The sequence below is a fragment of the Microcebus murinus genome, chromosome 9 (genome assembly GCF_040939455.1).
Source record: "Microcebus murinus isolate Inina chromosome 9, M.murinus_Inina_mat1.0, whole genome shotgun sequence".
Classification (NCBI taxonomy): Eukaryota; Metazoa; Chordata; class Mammalia; order Primates; family Cheirogaleidae; genus Microcebus; species Microcebus murinus.
The window spans coordinates 64,417,240-64,430,441 of NC_134112.1; the positions used below are offsets into that span (position 1 = coordinate 64,417,240).

Here is a 13,202-nt window from a genome sequence, read left to right on the forward strand (position 1 = left end):
CCATTACAAAATGCCACAGACTGGGTAGGTTAAACAACAGACACTTATTTTCTCACAGTTCTGAAGGCCAGAAGTCTGAGATCAGGGTGCCAGCATGGTTAGGTTCTGGTGGGTGGGAGCTCTCCTCCTGGCTTGTAGATGGCCACCTTTTTGCTGTGCCCTCACATGGTGAAGAGAGCAGCTCTCTGGTATCTCTTATAAAGAGAATCTTTTCATATCAGGACCCACCCTTATGACCTCATTTAACCGTATCTACATTTCCTTAAAGGCCCCCATCTCTAAGTAGTCACATTGGGGGTCAGGGCTTCAATGTATAAATTTGAGGGAGACACAATTCAGTCCATAGCAAGGGGTGTTTATGATTTTTTTTATTTTCTCAATGATGCATGTGATGAGATCCTCAGCTTGGGCAAGTAGAAGGGAGGGGCTGGAGAGGAAGGGAGGTGTGTGAGGAAGAATCTGAGTGAAATTATGAACTTACTAAAGAAATGCAGTAAGACTGCTAGGCCCATTTGAGGTTTGTGGTCATGAATTTATAATCAAGTCTGTTCAACTGTGTGGTTTCTCCAGCTTGTTTTTCTGATGTAAGAATACAAAAGCCAAAAATATGAGAGTTCAGGAATGGAGTTTAGTGAAGTAAGGACAGTAGAGGAAAGAGCCAATGTTGTTGAAAGTTTTACAGAATGATTATCATGGTAAGGATAGATAGAGATGAATAGAGAAAGTTGTTTTTCAGATTTTGGAATATTTGCATCACACTTAATGGCTGGGCATCCCAATTTCAAAAATCCAAAATCTGAAATGTTCCAAGGACCATTTCCTTTGTGCATCATGCTGGTACTCAAAATTCTGGATTTTGGAGCATTTTGGATTTTTGAATAAAAGACATTCAGCCTGTATATTAATAATTTATTAAGTTTAAAGAAATGCAGCTAATTTAAATTATTCCTGAGGAATCTATAAACAAAAATTATGATATACACTGTTAAAACCAGAAACATATCATTACTTTCTTGTGACTCACGGTTAATCTGTATTATTTATTTTAAATTAACTGTTAGCAAAATGCAACATGGGGATACTTAAAATTACATTTTATTGACTCTACCAATTATCTGCACAAAATTTATGCAAAAATCTTAAGTATTTTTCTCTATGATCATCTAATAGACACCTCTAATTTTTATAAGCCAACACATTTTCATATATCAATTAATTTTATTAGACTGAAGAAACTATGTGAAATATGGCCAAAAATAATCATCATGCATTTACAAAACAATTGGTATATTATGAAATACTTGCTATTCAGAGTCAACCAATATTTATTGAGCACCTCCTATTTTCCAGGGCCAGAAAGATGTTTGTTACCTTACAGAATTCTCAATCCTTTAAGACAGATAATAGTATTTTCTATTTCACAGATAATAAAACTAAGAATCAAACCAACAAGACCTTGCTCACCACCATAAGCAGTAATGTATTTAATGATACTGACTGCCAATTTTAAGAAAATATATCTATTTTTCAAAGTTGTGTTGTTACCACAAGTCTTCACTTTTACATTTTTCTTAAATTCCTGTAGACATAATCAGTATTTTTATTTATATCACCATCACTTCTCCTTCCTAAGAGAAAACCTTTGTCTCTCTAGGGTCATCATCATTTATAATTCCTTGCTTATAAATTTTAATAAAATATACATAAGTGTATAAATTATTTTGATACTTATTTTGATGCATGCAGATTTTAACTACTGTATGATATTTCATTGTTTTGAATTACAGAAATGTTTTAGTTAGCACAGGCTGCTATTATAAAATAAAATAGACTGGGTAGCTTAAGCAACAGAAACTTATTTTCTCACAGTTCTGGAGTAATACAGTATTCCTCTATTATTCGGGAATTTAAAAATGACACAAGCACATACTTTAAAAGTTACCCCTGTTAAGAAATAAACTATGACTTCTAAAATATACTTACATATATTTAAAATTAACCTCATTAAAATTTTTTGGTTTATAAATATAACTGTATCAACACAAGATGTTAAAAAGCTGAAATGACTATGTATTATAATGTTTAGCCACATATAAGGTACTGAAATACATACTTTTTCAAGTTTGAAGTACCCCTCCTAAGAACTGGGCTAATGGGTGACTGCTTATTTTAGTTTAACTAGAACAAAAGGTATATTTTACTTTATATTACAGATATATAACTATAGCCAAAAGGTCAAACAACACAGAATTCAATAAATATTCAGGATTACCCAATAGTTAATATTATCATATTCTAGCCAACTTCCAGTATTATATATGTATATATTATCTTATAGAAAACTAGTTCTAATAAAAGTATCTTAATAGAAAGGGAACTATAGAGAAATAGACTATTAGAGATCTAGTAAATTCTCTTACAGATTAGGGACTGAGGCTCAGTTTTGATAGGTAATTTGCCTAGGTCATATGCCAGCGGTAAAACCAGGACTGAACCTGACTTCCATTCCAGGCTCTTTTGACTATATCTTTGTTCTCTTGTGTTATGACTATCATTTTTTCACCGTATTTTAAATTTAATTTGGAAAATTATCAAGTAATAAAATTTTTTCTCTTCAGTCCAACAATTATCTGGTTTTTCTAAAAAATGAGTATTACAAGAACAGGATGCAGCTGATAACATTAGACAACTCTCATAGGTTAAGATGCAATCTTTATATAGGAAAAAGTTCACTTTACATGTAATTTGGTGTGGCTGGGAAAAGCTTATTTAACAGTCACAGCTTTAAAACATCTTTATATCATAGTGACTTCATACGTTGTAAAATGATTTTCAATAATCTTCACATTTTCTTCAGAAAGCCAGTTTTCCTGCTTTAGCTGCCTTACAAGAGCTTCCAAAGATTTCAATCTTCCTAGAGTTTGCTGCTCTTGTAGCTCAAGAAGAGTTATCTTTGAATGCAGCTTAGAGACTTTCTGCCAAAGATGTTCCTTATTTACATCTTGTCTGCAGTAAGAATGTTCAATTTGTAAAACTTCTGTTCCATAGTCTACATCCTTATACAAAGAATCATTAATGTCTGTGTCCTCCATTTCCATGGTTTCTTTTCGGGCAGATATAAAAGAATTAACTACAGGTTTAGAATTTTCTGCAGGTACAAAAATGGCAATAATAGATTCTTTATTTGTGTTTAATTCTTCAACTGTTTGGTTAATTGTGCTGAATAAGAATGGCTTTTCCTGTGTTGACTTAATTTCCACTGAATTATTGGTTAAGCTTGGATTAGCAAGATGATTGGTAATTTCAAGCACTTCCTGGGTTTCTAAAGCCTGATGAATACCTTCTGAATTCGAAGTTGTCAAAGTAATAGTTGTAGAATTTAGATTCTCAAAAGATGTGTGAAAACCACTTATACTTATATCTTGGTTAACTGATGTTTCCAAGGTAGATTCTGGTTTGCCTGTATCTTGTTTAACTAGATTAAGAGTTAACATGTTATTTTGTATAATTCCTGTTGTTGGAGCTTGTGGCTTCAACAAACCAGATGAATCAAGCAATTCTGCACGTTCAGGGGGCATATCTGTGTTAACTACATTTTTATTTGCCTCATTTAATGCATGTGATTCTTCTGACTTGGCTTTTAGGCACACTTCTTTCTCATTTTCCAATTTTTTCTTCTGGGGTTTTTTTTTGGAAGGATCTTTTCCCTAGAAAATAATATTTTCAAATTCTGAAAAAGATAGCCTTTACAGGCATTCTCTTATTAGTTAGTGCTGACTACAACTTGGAGCAGTATATTGGGCAAAAAAATGTATTCAACTTAAAAAATGTTCTAAGTCTATAACAAATATACTTTAAAGTGTTTTTAAAAAAGAATTAAACCCATTTGATGAATGACAAACATTTCAGATCATTCAAAAGACCAGTAAAAAACTTATTAACTTATGTTAATAACTTAATAATGTATGTATCTTTTGCTTATCTTGAGCTGTGCTTAAGGATGACTTAAATTTTTAAAAAGTTATCACACCTTCAGTAAAAGCACAAATTAGTTTTCCTTTTTCTCATATATGTTTTCCCAAATTACCATTCCCTTTCACTCTTTTCACCTGATCACCTGCCACCCTGCTCAGCATTACCCATCTCCCCTGCCCCAATACCTGATTGTCTTCAGGCAAAGAAAATATTGTTGGAACTGCAGTTTGTTTTAAATATCGAATACCCCATCTGATGTCAAGAGAGTCAGGAGTAAAATGGTCACTACACAGGAACTGGTATTTACTGGGAACCCATGAATCTCGTTTCATATTCTTTAACCACTTTTCAAGTCTTTCCTTGTCATGTAGAGGAAATCTGAAATTAAAAAAAAAAAAAAGGAAAGAAAAACAAGGGAGAATTTTGCTATATTTTTGCCATATTTCTGGCCTACATATCTAGGTAACCTATGCATTAAGTGCTATAAGAGCAACACATCCATCCCTACCAAATAAAAGCATCATCATAACAACTACTATCATCTCTGCAGTGAAAGAAATAAGATGCAAGATATGTAGCCAAAGCTTTTGTCTGAGAAGAGCTGAACATATCCACAGTGCTTTTAAGTAAAATATGTGTTCTTATAAAGGATAAAAATCTATTCCTATTTTCTATGAATTATGTTCCATTTTTACTTTGTTGTATAGTTTGCCTAGAACAAGGAAAGAACTTTTTGTAAATTACAAATTCCTATCCAAGGTATTTCACACTAATACAAGTCAAATGGTTTATAATTCAAGGTATTGAGCTTTAGGCTCTTACTTATATTAATATTTTTAAAATAAGGAGATGTTATTTCAAACAAATGATTTAGCTGAATAAAATGAACATTCTTATAAAACTAATATTCTATTTTCTTTACTGGCATCAGCCTCATTCTACTCATATGTAATTTAGTCTAATATTACTAGATTTCTACAACCAAGGGACTGAGAACTCCAAAATTCAAGTTATAAAAAAGAAACTTTGATAAAAGAATTAAACATGTTAAAAAGGATGGACTCAGATATTTTATATGAAACAAATCAAATATAAAAGATAAAGGCAAGACAGGTCTCTATACATTTTGTTCCTGTGCCGACAAGAACCTGGATTTAGAGTTGGTGCTAACATATTGCAATGTGTTTTATAGGCAAAACTGGACTAAGGGCAGAATTTGACAGAAAATTTTTGCTACAAAATAGGTTTGGGTTAATGTGTATTAAACACGAGTTGACAGTGGTTTACATTTTGTTTGATAATTTTCCAAGAATGTACTCCAAGACATATACTACATTAACAATTTCCTGGTTTTAAAAAACAGTAAAAAATAAAGTTTATATATAAAATGTAGCTGTTGTATATTCCTTCTCCCTAACCATTTAGTTTAGGCAAGATTTTTCTAAGTTTTGGTAACCTTATAAGATGCTATGGTGAGTTTGGGTACTTTGCTGGAAGTAATTTTTAATCCTGACATCCTTATATGGAAAATCAGATGAACTACCTTTGGAAGTTCTCACCATAGAAACAGTATTAATACATGTTTTGAAAATATTTTAACCTTACACATAACAATAACTTAGGTTTTAAAGACAGGCATAACCAGAAAAGGCATTAATGGCAAAAATAACTTTTTTTAGAAGACCTGAATTCTTCTAGCCATAGGTAACAACAGCATACCTTTTGTTACATCTAAAATGAGAATATGCCTTTTACAATGTTTAAGTAAATTCATGTATAAATATTATTTCCATTACACCTATATGCTAAGTTATCAAATCATTAGTAAAATATACTTTGTGAATATCCTTGATAACTGGATTTCCTCAACAAGTAAATCTCTAAGAAATCTAGACTATGTTTACTGAAAAACTGATTATCTTTATATTGGTTTAAAGTGTTTGATAATTTTATTTCACCGTCTTATGTAATTCTCAATAAAGCATAAGATAATCACAGTATAAACTAGACATTATATGTACACATCAACTGAGTTTCCAAATGCATAAAAATTTATACGATAGCTTGCTATAGTGTTAACAGGAGTAAATTCAATTCTTCAAGTTTGGTGCTATTGGGGAATTTTTAAAACTAAATCAATTTTTATTTTGTGAATTATACATGGAATTTAAAAAACCCATAAAAATAAAAAATTCCACTTTCACTAAATTCCCATTTTGAAAAAAAATCTTTATAACTCACTTAGCACTATTTTCTTCTTTCTTAAAAATATTAACTGTGAGGTTAACAAAAATTAAAAAAAATTTTAGTCTAGGGTTATGCGCCTCCCCCAATATCAAAGGCCAAATAAATCTGGGAAACATGAGACTGTATCAAGTTCAACATATTCTTTTGCTATAAACTTCAGAGCTAGAGCCATTAATATAGTAACATTTCCCTATCAACTAAGGGTAGATTCGATTTTTTCTTCCCCAAATCTCTTTGCATCTTGAGGAAGGGCTTCGGAGGTGACAATCCTGGAAACAATGCCAGGTGGTGTGAATTACTTGGTGTTATCAGGTTTTTTCCATTACTTCAGATACTCATTAGTTTATCATTAGTGAATGAGAGCTTCAGGTCTAAAGTAAAATGAGCTTCACCAAATAATTGGAGAAAATCTGAAGAAAGGAAAAGACAACCAGGTTAGACATAAATGAATTGTTTTTAAATACAAAAAAGTGGAATATTTTAAATATGTTGATTGTCATAGGCTTTTTATATATATTAAATATGTACTACCTGCAAGTGCTGTTTTACCTCTTTACATGTTAAGTGTGAATTAAGTACTACTAATATCTCCACTATACGGGAAGAGAAATCTGACACACCAAGAGCTTAAATAATTTACAGGTTATTCAGCTATAAAGCAGTGCAACCAGGATTTGAATCTAAGAGCCTGGCTTTGGAGCCTGGATTCTTATTTATTATACAATTATAATATAACACTTAATTATTATACAACACTTAATTATTATACAACACTGCTTCCCTGTTCTTCTGAATAAAAATCAGTGCTTCAGTAGCTTCATGGAACTATTTTGTGGCTCTAGTAATTCAAAATAACACTTATCTACCCTGTTTTCTGTACCAATGAAGAGGACAATTTATAATTCTGGCTCTGACACACAACTTTCGAGTTCGGTTACGTAATCTTTCTGGGCCTCGGTTCCCTCAGGATAAAGGTGGGATTATACTCAGGCGACCTAACTCATAAGGAGTGTAAATTAACTTTGAGTGCACCTTCCCACTTCACAGGTTTGATGTACCTTAAATGGTGGTTAACGTTTCAGTGAAATGAGGTCTGGAGAGGCAAGGGGAAAGGCTCTGAAAAGCAGAGCACCGCGCAAACTTAATCGTTTTAACTTCCCTTACAGATCCATACAGGCCCCTATGCCTCGCCACCGGCCCGGCGTCCTCGCTCACGAAGGGCACTGCTAGGTAAACTGAGCTCAAGCCTCCTGTCCTTCTCCTGTGCAGGGACCAACCACGTCTGGAGTGCTGAGGACTAATTTTTAGGGCAGACAGGAGGGAGACACACAAGCCCAAAGGCCACAGGACCGCGGCCCATAGGCTAGGCAGGCGCTTCTGCTCCTGGGGCAACTTACGGGTAAAAACTCAGCTTCCGGTCTTTACTGTTTCGTCCCCGGCGGTTCTTACAGCAAATCGCTGCGCAATAGCGGGGCATTGCTCGGGTGAGGCCCCGGGAGACGGGGGCAGAAAAGAGCGCAGGCCAGCCCTCTTCACTGAGGCGGAGCCCCGGGTCCAGGCCGCCTGATCCACCGCGCCTGCGCCGGAAGCTGCCCGGGGGAAAAGCAGCCGCCACCCTCCACTCACTTCCGCCTCCCCTCCACGGCCCCGCCTTTTCGAGGGTTGGGGCCAGAAGTGACGCTCGGGCTGAGCGGCCACAACAGTTTTCCACGTGCGCGTAGGGCGCGAGAGTCATGTGGGGAGGCGAGAGCCAATGAGGAAGCGTTTCGTGTAGGTCTTCTCCTGAGGTGGTGGTTCCTGCGGAGGCCTCCCGCCAGAAGGGAGCGGGCTGAGGGAGTCAGCGGCGGCCGCGGGAGCGCGAGGTCCGTGTGCTAGCGGCAGCGGGGCGCGCGCCAGCTCCGGGAGGCCGGGGTGAGGGGCCGAGCCCGAGCAGCCGAACCAAGCCGGTCGTCAGCGTCGCCGGCGCCTCCGCTCTGTGGAGAAGCCCCGGCAGCCTGAGGGTGCGGGTGAGGGACGAGGCCGGGGTCGCGGGGAGGGGAGTTCGGAGCGTCCCGGGAGCCCAGGCCTGCCTTTGTTGGCCTACTCGGCCTAGGTGTCCGCCACAGTGGCTTCGAGCTGCTTGTTCTTCGAGGGAATAGAAGGAAGGAATTGCCGAGCCACTGAAGAGCGCGCTTTGTGCTTTGGGTAGTGCCGCTGGCTTTCTCGGGCATCGGACAGCTCCTCCTAGGACTGGACGCCGGGCCGCGAGGAGCCCCGTCGGCGGGGCCGGGACGGACAAGGGCGTGTGCCTGTCGCCGCGGGGTTGAGGGTGGACGGTCCGACCCAGCCGGTCACCGGCGCTGGGGAGTGAGGCCCAGCCTGCTGACCGGCGGGTTTGTCTTGGGAAGGAGAAGTCAGCGTCATACCAAAGTTAGTTTGCTAAGGAAAGGGTCAGATGTTCCCTTGAAACGGTGGGATAACGCTCATTAAGCCAGAAAGGTGCCTCTGTCAGTTTTACATTCGCCCTTTGACTAGGGAGCAACCTGCAGTCCAGGCAGCGTCCACAGGATACCCTCCGTTTGTTTGTCTTCTTTAAACCAGGAGGTTGTACTTGAGCTTTGGTACCCGTGACTGTGAGTAACTCTGTGGAAAGAAGTGATCCACCTGCTAATTACGCTCAGGAAAGGCGGCGGGAGGGGAAGGCAGGCAGTTTCCACAAGCCGCAGTGTCTTTCGTCAGCCTTGTTATGTCATTATAGGTTATTAAGGACTCCTGTGTACACTATTCAAAAAACAGGATCACTTCGTTTTGACTCTTGAGTCATTAAACACATATTGTCAGGCATTCTAAGTGAAAACTTCTTCAATGGTTTAAAAGTCAGAGAAATATTTTAACTACTGAGAAGTTTGAAAGTAAGAATCTAACTTGTCTAGACTAGTACAAACTATCAAAGTTCACTTTTCTGGCGGCCTTAGCAGAAATCTTAAATTCTGTTAATTATGAGTTTTAAACAGAACGTATTTATCCATGGTTCTTTGTTAAACATTTGAGATCTTATATTTTTTAAAAATACGTTCTATTGGCCCGGCACCGTGGCTCACGCTTGTAACCCTAGCACCCTGGGAGGCCGAGGCAGGCGGATTGCTGGAGGTCAGGAGTTTGAGACCAGTCTGAGGAAGAGAAGACCCTGTCTCTACTATAAATAGAAAGAAATTAATTGGCCAACTAATATATATATAGAAAAAATTAGCCGGGCGTGGTGGCGTATGTCTGTAGTCCCAGGTACTCAGGAGGCTGAGGCAGAAGGATCGCTTGAGCCCAGGAGTTTGAGGTTGCTGTGAGCTAGGCTGATGCCAGGGCACTCACTCTAGCCTGGGCAACAAAGTGAGACTCTGTCTCAAAGACAAAAAAAAAAAAAAAAAACAACGTTCTATTGTCAGTATCATGATATTAAGTTCTCTATTTGCAGCCCTTGGCTCACCTTGCTGAAATGACAGCTGAATTGGTGCTTTTTTAGGGAGAGAAGATTACTACTAATTAGACTTACTGAACTATTTACCTTGGTAATGCCCTCCTTTTTTTTTCTGGGAAGTTAAATAAAGGAAGATTGGGATCCTTTAAAATATTATTTGAGTCCTTCCCCTCCCTCCCCTTTTTTTAACAATGCTTGCTTATGATGAGTCTTCAATATTATAAAAATCAGTTACTGAAAAATTTGTCTTCTCTGTGTATGGCCAGGGTATTAGTGGAAAGGCAAAGCCAAAAAAAGATTTTTCTCAATTTGGTTGAGTTCTATTAATATTTGCTCTCAACAAGGTCAAGCCAATTTGGGAGTTATAAAATTTGCATAAATGAAATAATATGTGAACAGGTACAAGATAAACTGTATGCTTAACAATTTGATACTGCATTAGGTTTACCTTATATTCCAAAGATTCATTGGGTTTCTTTTAAAAGAAAAAAGTCTTAGATTAGCTCATAAATAAAATTTTTTTCTTTTCTTTTTTAGGTTATTAGAAATGGCTACTCCCCAGTCAGTTTTCATCTTCGCAATCTACATTTTAATGATAACAGAATTAATTCTGGCCTCAAAAAGCTATTATGATATCTTAGGTGTGCCAAAATCAGCATCAGAGCGCCAAATCAAGAAGGCCTTTCACAAGTTGGCCATGAAGTACCACCCTGACAAAAATAAGAGCCCTGATGCTGAAGCAAAATTCAGAGAGATTGCAGAAGGTAAATAAATGACTACCTCTGAGGTCTCATGGGTATTAACTAATAAGGAGAATGATAGCTAAGAAGTGTGTATGTATTTGAAGGTTTTGTGAAGATGGGTGGGGGAGTGGGATTTATGTATAAGTAGAGAGATTCTCTGAGATTATATTTTTCTGACATACTTTGATTCATTCCTCAGTGAATGTACAAAGGATAGTAGATGGTATACAGATCTAAAAATCTATTATTTCACTCTACTATTATAAAATCACTGTTGCTTCTGTGACAAAAGGAGTTTTAGCTACTTCTAATTCTTAACTAATTTATGAAACACAGTATTTTACTATATACATTAAATATAAAAAAATTAAAATAGTCTCTAAAATGCCTTATTTTCTTCTTCACTTGATGTATGTTTCAAAGCCATATTTGTTTTTAAAGAAAAAGTTGAAGCAAGTTCTGACTTAAGATGAGTTCTAAAACAGATTGCACCTCCTGTGCATTCAGTAATTATTGGTGGGTAGAGGTAACAGTACGGAATTAGAATTAAACATTTACTTCTAGTAAGGAAGTAGAAAAAAAATCTTAATTCTTATTAATTGGTTATATTTGACTGTTTAATACTTTGATACAAGTAATGGTTTCACACACATAATATGAAGATTAAAGAACTCCATAATTATTGCCCACATGTTTATGTGGTACCATTCATTTAATAAATATTTGTTGGATATTTACTAGAGGTAACATTGTGATAACTGCTGATACAGCAGTGAATCAGACAAAAAGTCTATGCCTTGTTTTACAACTTGTCATTTTTAACTTAATGCTTATGTTTGTAATGTTTTGGTTTACTGTGATTTGAAATTCTTCCCTAAAATAATAGTTGAATTCACTTCTTTGAAGAGATTTGAATATATGTAATTTTGAATATTTTACCTTCAGTTACTACAGTATTTTTGTCTCTTTCAGCATATGAAACACTCTCAGATGCTAATAGGCGAAAAGAGTATGATACACTTGGACATAGTGCTTTTACTAATGGTAAAGGACAAAGAGGTAGTGGAAGTCCTTTTGAGCAATCATTTAACTTTAATTTTGATGACTTATTTAAAGACTTTGGCTTTTTTGGTGAAAACCAAAACACTCGGTCCAAGAAGCATTTCGAAAATCATTTCCAGACACGCCAGGATGGTTCCAGTAGACAAAGGCATCATTTCCAGGAGTTTTCTTTTGGAGGTGGACTGTTTGATGACATGTTTGAAGATATGGAGAAAATGTTTTCTTTCAGTGGTTTTGACACCACCAATCGGCACACAGTACAGACTGAAAATAGATTCCATGGATCTAGCAAGCACTGCAGGACTGTCACTCAACGAAGAGGAAATATGGTTACTACATACACTGACTGTTCAGGACAGTAATTCCATTTTTTTCTCTGTTCTCAGTAAACGCAACTAGTTGACCCTTAATATCTTTGATGCAAAACAATTTTCTGTGAACTATTTTGACAAGTGCATGATTTCACTTTAAACAACTTGACATAGCTATTAAATATATTTAAGTTGTTTTTAACAAATTCAGCAACATTCAACTAGTAGGCAAAATGCTAAATTATTAATTTCCCTGATTAGGAAAGATTCTTTAAAAAAAAGATGTAGTTCTGCCTAGTCCTTTTTCTCTATGTGCCCTTGAGCTCACTAATGTGGCTAGTTTTATTACCAAGAACAGATTGCGTTTGCCTGATATATATTTAAAGATTAAAACTTTAAAAAGTTATTGTAGACTTAAATTGTGTGAACTTGAATGATTTTTGCAGTGAAACCTTTACTAATGTAAAATTGCATGCTCTGTAGCAGCTGTGACTTGGGTTGCTAAATGTACATGAAACTGTAATTGAGTTATTCAGCAAAGGAGAACAGTATCTTGGTTAATTGCCACTGAAAGCTTTAGAAAGGGATGGTTTGATATTTAACACAGAACCATACTTTTCTACAGTGAAATTGGGGTAAAAAATGATTTTATTGCTTAGAGTCTTTTGGGCTGGAAAAAAGTTGAAAACTTATGAAATATTGCCAAGAGATTGTTATGTGTTTGGTCCCTGGCTAAAAATAATTTTGTAGTGTTGAAATCATAGCTACTTATACATCTTTCACATTTCTTTCTTAGTTGTTGGCACTCTAGGTTTTACCATGGGTTGTTTTTTTTTTTTTTTGTGTGTGTGTGTGTAGTTCCTCTTTGTACTTACCTTTATCTAGAGATTGACTAATACCTCATTCTGTTTGTAAAACCAGCCAGTAATTTCTGTGCAACCTTATTATGTGCAATATTTTTAAATCCTAAGAAATGTGTGCTTTTGTTTTCAGATAGACTTAATTTTCTTTAGTTCTGCACCTTTCCACATTATACTCCGTACGAGTATTAATCCTATGGATACATATTAAAACTAGTAAATGTCTCATACAACATTGTATGTGAGAGGAATATAAATATTTACAACCTGATATTCTTTGTCGTCATTTTTTTATTAAAAGTTTATTAAGCAGCTCTGGAGGCATGGAGGGTATATAAGCAATGGGGCTATGTTGATCAAAGGCCATATTCCTGGAGTTACTTTCAACTAAACTGAAAACCCTGATAGGATCTTGTTTGAGTACCATTTGGTAATTTCTGTTGCTTTCATAACATCCTCCTCCTCTCACAAATTTTGGTAACTTGAAGATTTTGTTATGATTTTGTTGTATTTGCTTGCCAAGAGTGAGTTGTTCATGCCATCAGTAAGTTCT

General features: G+C 36.3%; 2 protein-coding genes across 6 annotated transcripts; one reads left to right on the forward strand and one right to left on the reverse strand.

The window, feature by feature from the left end:
- Positions 1-353: 353 nt before the first annotated feature.
- Positions 354-7,964, reverse strand: THAP5 (THAP domain containing 5). 2 transcript variants are annotated; one of them, XM_012745737.3, is made up of 3 exons: positions 7,620-7,964; positions 4,161-4,353; positions 354-3,707 (listed from the first exon to the last, which is right to left on the reverse strand). In XM_012745737.3, the coding sequence occupies exons 1-3, from the start codon at positions 7,955-7,957 to the stop codon at positions 2,796-2,798; spliced, it is 1,443 nt and encodes a 480-aa protein (XP_012601191.3). In that variant the 5' UTR covers positions 7,958-7,964; the 3' UTR covers positions 354-2,795. The 2 variants fall into 2 exon arrangements, with proteins under 2 accessions (XP_012601191.3, XP_075862662.1); XM_076006547.1 differs by lacking the exon at positions 7,620-7,964 and having other exon boundaries at positions 354-3,744; positions 4,161-4,272.
- On the forward strand, positions 7,904-12,920 carry DNAJB9 (DnaJ heat shock protein family (Hsp40) member B9). 4 transcript variants are annotated; one of them, XM_012745768.3, is made up of 3 exons: positions 7,904-8,084; positions 10,211-10,437; positions 11,389-12,920. In XM_012745768.3, the coding sequence occupies exons 2-3, from the start codon at positions 10,221-10,223 to the stop codon at positions 11,838-11,840; spliced, it is 669 nt and encodes a 222-aa protein (XP_012601222.1). In that variant the 5' UTR covers positions 7,904-8,084; positions 10,211-10,220; the 3' UTR covers positions 11,841-12,920. The 4 variants fall into 4 exon arrangements, with proteins under 4 accessions (XP_012601222.1, XP_012601205.1, XP_012601213.1 ...); XM_012745751.3 differs by having other exon boundaries at positions 7,905-8,228; XM_012745759.3 differs by having other exon boundaries at positions 7,905-8,222.
- The last annotated feature ends 282 nt before the right edge of the window (positions 12,921-13,202 follow it).

Excerpts from the sequence above, each read along its gene's own strand:
- THAP5 (XM_012745737.3), bottom strand. The coding sequence starts at position 7,957 with ATGACTCTCGCGCCCTACGCGCACGTGGAAAACTGTTGTGGCCGCTCA. Across the intron at positions 4,354-7,619 it reads CGGAAGCTGAGTTTTTACCC|ATTTCCTCTACATGACAAGG; the intron begins GTAAGTTGCCCC and ends TTTTAATTTCAG. Across the intron at positions 3,708-4,160 it reads CTTTGCCTGAAGACAATCAG|GGAAAAGATCCTTCCAAAAA; the intron begins GTATTGGGGCAG and ends ATTATTTTCTAG.
- DNAJB9 (XM_012745768.3), top strand. The coding sequence starts at position 10,221 with ATGGCTACTCCCCAGTCAGTTTTCATCTTCGCAATCTACATTTTAATG. Across the intron at positions 10,438-11,388 it reads ATTCAGAGAGATTGCAGAAG|CATATGAAACACTCTCAGAT; the intron begins GTAAATAAATGA and ends TGTCTCTTTCAG.